At 44.0% G+C, this 7688-nt stretch overlaps 1 protein-coding gene across 1 annotated transcript; it reads left to right on the top strand.

Moving 5' to 3' along the window:
• Positions 1-207: 207 nt before the first annotated feature.
• Positions 208-3966, top strand: GPR148 (G protein-coupled receptor 148). The gene has a single exon (XM_015637136.2). The coding sequence runs from the start codon at positions 1109-1111 to the stop codon at positions 2165-2167; it is 1059 nt and encodes a 352-aa protein (XP_015492622.1). The 5' UTR covers positions 208-1108; the 3' UTR covers positions 2168-3966.
• The last annotated feature ends 3722 nt before the right edge of the window (positions 3967-7688 follow it).

Below are 7688 nucleotides of genomic sequence, written 5' to 3' on the forward strand. Positions count from 1 at the left end.
AGGGCTTTCTGCCTCACTGCATGGTGCTCTGTGCTGGTAGTGCTGGGAAGAAAATGAATACAATAATACCAGGTTAAGTGATCCTATTTAAAACAAAAAAAAACACAAAAAAAAAAAAAAAAAAAAAAAAAAAAAAAAGTTGGTTTGGTTTTTTTTTTTTTTGATCATGCCATGCCCTGGAAGAACTTGAAATTTTCCTTCTCTGCAGTCCAGATCCTTCACAATTCTCTCATTTTACCCCCAGCTCTGGTACTGAGATCTGGCATTAAAAGCAGCACAGTGCAGCAACAGTGTGTGGGCCAGGAAAACAGGAATTGGTCTCCAAATGGACATTGAAGTGCCAAGTGTGCCCTGGGAATGCTGGTACAGGACAGTGTGTGTCACTCATCCCAGCCTGGAAGGCTGCAATAGATGAGAATTCAGTATTTGTATATCATGCATGAAAAAAGACAGGGGAAGTTTTATCATTCATGAATAACAAGGATTGATTCACTGAATCAAAAATGGTTTTCATCTGCAAATAAGATAATTTCATTCAGGAGAGTGATTGTGCTACAATTTTACAACAGGATTGAGAGCCTTTTTTATTGATCATTTCAAATCAATTGTGTTGTTGCATACAAATTGGTACAAAACCACCCAATCACATTTATGACTCTTCTACATCAGTACACGTGGAATGTTGATCTATATCATAGCATATTTGTTTAATCAGACTAATATTTCATCTGCCTCATTGGAGTGATAATGTGATGAGAAAAAACTCAAATTACTGAAAATGATCAACCCATTCACTTCTGTTCAAACAGCCAGCTGAGGGATTTAGTCTTTTTTAAGCCACACAGAGATTCATTCTCTTTTTCTAAGCATTAGATTTTGCAGAAAGAAAAGAAAACCTCCTTTTTTGGGCAAAACCATCTTTGGCACCACAGAATCCACTTGCAAGTTTGAACTTTCTGTCCTTGAGGAGAGCTGGTAGAATTGGCTACAGAAATCACTTTGCTTCCATGGGCTTTTTGCATCCTCTGCTTCATTTGCCTTTCTAAGGATTCAGCATAGAAGATCTTGCTTTCTCCAAGTCAGATAATCATCCCAAAATCCCAAGGAAATGGACTTCCCTGGCTGTACCTCAGTAAGGAGAGCGAATGGAACTGTGATCCACCTCAGGAAGACAGAGTTTAACAGTTCCTCAAATTTGGATGACACAACTTTGCTCCTTTTGCTGGAGGAATGGTCTCTCACCCCATCAGGCACGAACACAAAGATGTTTTTAATCTCTCCAGTTGTCTGCCTCTTGGCAGGTGTCCTCATCATCCCTACCATCCTGTTTGTGATCTTCTCTCGGTTTAAAATCCGCCAGGAAACAAGGTACATGCTGCTGGGAAACGCTCTGCTCTCTGATCTGATCTACCTGCTGTTCTACACCCTGTCAGCTGCTCTCAACACAGCACATCTACACCTCCCGAAGGAAGCTTGTGTCCTCCTCTTGTTTTTGCTGGCAGTGGCTTACTGTGGAGGACTGTTCACAGCTGTCGCAATAGTCTTGGACACGTACATCGCGGTTTTGTTTCCTTTGCGCTACATCGCTATTCTGCCTCCTTCACGAACTAAAAAAATCATTGTATTGCTGTGGATGTGTTCTGGAGCTTTCCCTGGCATTTTCTTCTTGGTGCTCTGGACTACACACAGCTTTGTGCCCTGTGTCATGGAAACGTGCTCAGTTCCAGTGATACTAATATTAACTCTGAATCGGACTGATGCTGTGAAACTCTGTTTCTGGCTTTCTACCACAGTTATCATTCTCTGCCTGTCTGTAATATTTTGTTGCTATGCTATTCTGTATTTTAAAACCAAACACTCAGGTATTTGGGAGAGCATCTGCTCCAGAGCCAGTGTAACATTCTTAATGCACAACACTGTGTTATTTTTTTACTTCTTTCCACTCCTGGCTCTTTTTGTAGAATCATTCTTGTGCGTTAATGTTGTCATCAGACTGCAGACAGGAATCTTGATCTCCCTGACGGTCTGCAACGTCCTCATGATTCTTCCTAAAGTTTTGTTCCCTTTTCTGTATGGGCTTCGATACAGAGAGATCTCAGCCTCTCTCAAATCCATCGTCAGGAGGAAGCAGCTTCGCCTGGTGTCACCTGCTCCACCACCATCCTGAGACAGAGCACAGTGACAGCAGAGGAGCTGTCCTCACCTTGTTATTGTGCAAGACTGATGGAAACCACCCAGCTTCTGAGGTGGGCAAGCGATCAACACATGGTAAGAAGACATGGGCTCATCACTGCCTTCTTCGTGCCAGAAGGCCACAGATCTTTCATCACAACAGCTGAGAATATAGTGAATGCTACCCTGGCTGAACTTCCATGCTTTGTTCTGATGTGAAAGGCAGAACCTTCTGGAGAAGATATTGAATTAAGGTTATTTTCACCCACCTGTCGCAGATGCCTTTCTGGAAAAAAAAGAAAATTAAAAATAGATAATGCAAAGCAAAGGAGTAACCACAAGTCTTGTGACAGCACCACCTACAGCAGAGGATCCTTAACCAAATGTGCTGTGAAAACAACAACCATTTTGTTTTCACACAGTATATTCTTGCAAGCTTGGCAGTGAAAACATGCTCTGAGAGGTGCCTCTGGAAACTGCTGCACTCGGTGAAACACTCCTGCAGTGTGCTGGTGTATTCACTGCCTCATGGATTCCATCTGACAATCTGCAAAACACTGATGCTTTGATAAAATCTCCACCTGATGGGAAACCACCTTAGAGCAGTGTCTGCTGGGCAGCCAGCACATGGCCCTGCTGGGCATTAGAGAGGTGGATGTGCTGCTGGGTGAGGGAGGACTGGGGCAGCAGGGCAGGAGCAGAGAGGTGCCAGCCTGGGCACAGGGGTACCCACACCGTGGCTCAGACAGGACCCAGGGCAAGGCACTAAGTGTGAGCACCATTTCTGAGTCTCTGCTGAGGCAGCTCCCAGTTCTGCCTCACAAAAATCTTCTCCAGCAGCCTGATCTCAGTTCACAGCTGTACCGTGTCAGGGCTGCTGCTGGCTACCTGCCACCAAAGCCCTGGGAAGGTGAGGAGGAGAGGCTGCAGAGCTGGTTGGTGTACCAGGGCAAGAAAAATGGGCAAGAAAAATGAGATCTTGTAAGAGACTTTTAGGTCTTCCAGATCAGCCACCTACCTATAGAAGACAAGTGAAATATGTATCTGACCTTTGAAGAAAGCAAAATGTCATTAGATATAAACACCAGTGCAAGAAATTTAAACTGCTATTCTGTCCCTTGGACTAGAGAAAAGAATTCTGTATTTCTAAAGATAATATTTTTAGAAATTGTTACATTTTATGTAAAAATACATTGGATTTTTTAAAAAGGTCCTTGATTTCACTCTGTGCAATATTTTCCTTGTGCAGACTCTCTCCACCTTGTGTTTGCTTAAAGCAATACACAGAAAGTGCTGAATGTGGCTTTTGGCTATTTCACACTCATCTGAAGAATTCCACCAAGTGTGAGCCAGGAAAAGATCAGTGTCTGGTTGCATGAAATGTTTTTGGCAACAAAATGAGTTTGAACAGTTCCTGCTGATCTTCTCTCCTCATTCCCAAACTGTTTGTTACTCTTCTCACATTGCAGTGTCCACTCTCTCCTGTTTGCTGATGCAACTGCTTCTGGGGTTGCAGGTTAAAAATACCTCTTCAAAGAGAAGTGGTGTTTTCATTTGAACTGAGATTATCCCAGTGATCTGTTTTATAGGATGTTCTGAAAACAGCTGCATCAGCACCACTGAGGGTGTAACAAATCCCAGTTCAGAGGTGGAGGGGGATGAATCGCGATGTCTTAGAGGCTTTGCTGCCAAGGGACACTTCTTGAGTGAGAAGTATCTCTAAGGTGAAATTGTTGCAAGTGAAGGAACTGTAATATTGCCTATTTGCTTTAACCATGGTCCTGTGCTTCTCAATCCTCGTCAATAAAAGGATCTAGAAGTTTCTTTTTACTGGCTTTTATTTTTCTCCAAGATGAATGTACCATGGACATCTGTCACAGAAACTATGTTTGTATACTTAATATTCAACCTGTAACAGAGGTCTTCCATAACACCTTCCATAGGAAGGATGGGGAAAATGTCTGCATCCTGAATCAGGTTCCTTCTGCTGAGCCCCTTTGGCACATGGGAAGATCAAGAATGGAAGAGGTACTTGTGAATCCCCAGCCTTTCATATCCTGGGCCAAATTTTTATGCCAGTGGCCAATGACAAGGATGTTGATAATTCACAGGTTGTTTTGTCCATGCAAGGTCCATTCATGTTTACCTCTATTGGGAACTTTCATGATAAGTAGTAAAGATATCTGTGGAAATAGCATAAAGTAATTCTATATGGAGCCATAGGTGACTTTGTGTAACAGCAGATTAACAGTACTTGGTCCTCCTGCTGACCTCTGACAATTATGGAGGTGTAATCTGGACAGGATTCTGTTGCCAGTTCTGTGACTCTCTCTTACACACACACCTCCTGGATATATTTAGACACAACGAGAAGTTTGGTAACATAAAGAAGGATCCTGAAAGACAGAGCACATCAATCAGTGATTGTGGCAAGTTTATGTATGTATAAAGCCTGCCCACAGTGACATCACAAGGACCAGGCAAACAAAACACTGCTCTGTGGAGAAGGTCTTCTAAGAAAGATCACTGCAAGCTGATACTAATTCTCTTTAAAGTGGTTTAACATTAGATAGGTACTTTTTTCTTAAGTGACTTCTTGTAAACAACTTCTTCCCATGAAATATTACTGTGCTGTTTGGTACAAAAGCACCATTTGGGATTTTCACAATCTATCTGAATAAGATCAAAAGGGCAACATCACAAGCACTAGGTTCCCAAGATGCTTTTCATAAATGTTGTGAGTTTTGTCTCAAAGAATGTTAGGTTTCTGCATTTTCCAGAACCTCATGATTGTTGTGATCACCAGCCTTGTAAGGATGTCTCCACATCAGCTCTGGAAATTCAAACTGAGACTGTTTATCAGAGCCCAGTAATCCACCTCTCCCAGGTCACATAAGTGAACTCCTTGGACGTCACTGTGGCTGCCCTGCATTTTAATTTGAAGTGAAATGGAGAGCTGTTGGCTTTAACATGTGATTTAGCAGCTGGGGGCAGTAATCCTTTAATGAATTGCAATAGCATGAATCACTAAAGGTACTCAATTTATAGACTAAATATATTCCTGGTCGGTTTTTCCCCTCTTTTCTTGTGGCCACACTGTCACAACATTTGCCTCTGCTCTCTTCCCTCTCCCAGCTGGATTTGAAGTGCAGTTTGCCATCTGTAAACTGCAGACTGAAGGGAGTCAGATCTACATTCCAGGGGCTGGGGCTGTGCCACTCATCACTGCAGACATAATTACATCAGAGACAGGTCTGTGTCTCAAATGAGATCAGCCTCACTGTCAGGAGATTCAGAGGATCTCCATGCAGGTAAACAAGCACACAGCTTTGGATTTGAGGTACAGCACACTGCAAGCATTTGAGTAATTATTCAGTACAAATAATTAACCTCCTGCAGTTTCAGTAATTACGGTTGGAGTGTCTACTTCTGCTCCGTCAGTCGGCTGCATCATTTTCTACTGGAAGTGTGATACTGGAAGTGTAATACAGGAGCAGGGCAGGAGGAAAGTGGCATTTTCCTGGCTGCACTGGGGGCAGCCCAGCACTGGGGCTGTGTCAGTGCTGGGAACAGCTCGGGCAGCTCCTGCAGGGACACTGTGCTTCACTGGCTTGTACCTCAAGTGTTCCTTGGGCAGAAACTCTGCTTGTGCTCATTCCCTGCCAGGGGCAGGTATGCATGGCAGATGAGAAAGAGCCTGGCATAGGAAAAAGAAATGGAAAGGTTTCCAGACTTGATTGCTGTTGTCTCCTGTCTCCACCCCCACCAGGCTGTTGGCAAATGAGTGCCCAGCACGGCTGGCTCTTGCCTTTTTTTATTTTTTTTATTTTTTTTTTCCACAAACCTTGTGATTTTTGGTGTCTGCATTAAACAACTGATTTGAATGCTTTTGTTTTTTCAATATACTTCAAGTCCTTCGGATTGCAACATGAATCCAGGAGGGACAAAGAGCAGAGGGGCAAATAACCACAACTCCTCAGGCACTGCTATTAAAACATCAGAATTTGTGACGATTGATGAGTTAGGAGAGGGAAAGGAGCCAAGCTGTGGTTGTGCTGTCTCGTGTTTGTCAGTGACGGCTGGTTTGGATTCTGATTGCCCAAGGTTTGCACATGTGACTAGGAAACCACCCTAGGACAGACGAGAGGCTGTTTTCTGCCTTTGAAATGTGGACTTAAGAATTTGTATTAGGAAGTTTATTTAAACTACTTTTTTCTACTTCAGTGGTTTATCTTTCTCAGGGTAAAAAATACAAGTTTTTGCTATGGACATTACAGGGAGCAAATCAGCAACCATTTCCTGAGTGCTGCTGGTTTTTAGGATGATTCCCATTAGGAAGAACTAATCAGCTACAGCAGCTGCTATATGTAGTTTTTCCAACAGGTAGAGATACAGAAATGCAGCTCCTCAAGAGGAAAGGGAGACCCCCATTCATCCACCTTCTCTGTTCCTCTAGACCAGCCAGTGTTACCAAGCAAGTCAAAGGTGGTAACTGTTCTTCACAAAAAGCTGTTGAAATAAAACACTCTGTCTGGAGGGTATTTCTTCATGCCCTCTGAAAAACAGGGTGGGATGGGAGAGTGTGGGCCAGCATGGAAGTGTGAGAAGTGCTGACCCTGCAGAATAACAGGAACTTAAAGAAGGAAGGGGAACAATTAAAAAGTAGATGAAAATTGAAGGCCTGTGGGAAAATTAGAGCGGGGATTGGCTGAAATTACAGAGCTGACTTCAAGGCATAGGGAAAATTGCAGAAGAAACAGAATTTCTTGGAGTCTTTCTGAGGGAAGGCTACACCCACCTCCCAGGCTGTGTCTGCTCTGCTCAGCCTGCACCAGGACTGTCTGCAGGCCCTCAGACATCACTGAGCACTCTGCCATTAGTGTGCTGAAATTCAGGAACCCGTGGTGTTTTCTCAGCCTAACATGACATAAATATTATTTTTTACTACTGTATAAGGCAAAAGGAGACATTACAGAGAGGGAGGGAAGGCTGGAAAGATCCACTTGGAGAGATTTGTTTTGCACTGTGTTTTCTGTTTTGATTTAATAGTGAGTTGGCTCTTTCCAGCAACTAGGCAGGGGAGGAGGGACGGGAATATGTTCCCAGTCTTTAGCCAAGAGTGTCCCAGAGCGTCCCGGGCGTGACCTCTTCCATGTTTGTTTTTCTTTCCCTACAACTGACCCAGATGCTGGGACTTGAGACTCGGGCCCTCCTGGCCTGTTGAACATTTGCCCCTTCTGGTACAGCATGTGACGGTGTCAGGAACCAGGCTGGGAACAGTACCTGGAAATGTTTTTCTCTCCAGCAGACTGTTTTGTCCGGTTGCATTCCAGGAAACCAAAACCCGTGAGAAAAATTCTGGGAGCGCACTGCCACCCAGTGGGGATGGAACAGGGATGGAGCAGGGATGGAACAGGGATGGAGCACAGGGATGGAGCAGGGATGGAGGCAGGGATGGAGAAGGGATGGAGCAGGGATGGAGGCAGGGATGGAGCAGGGATGGAGCAGGGATGGAG

The sequence above is a fragment of the Parus major genome, chromosome 9, assembly GCF_001522545.3.
Source record: "Parus major isolate Abel chromosome 9, Parus_major1.1, whole genome shotgun sequence".
NCBI lineage: Eukaryota > Metazoa > Chordata > Aves > Passeriformes > Paridae > Parus > Parus major.

Bases quoted from the DNA above. Each gene is read 5' to 3' on its own strand.
- GPR148 (XM_015637136.2), top strand. From the start codon at position 1,109: ATGGACTTCCCTGGCTGTACCTCAGTAAGGAGAGCGAATGGAACTGTG.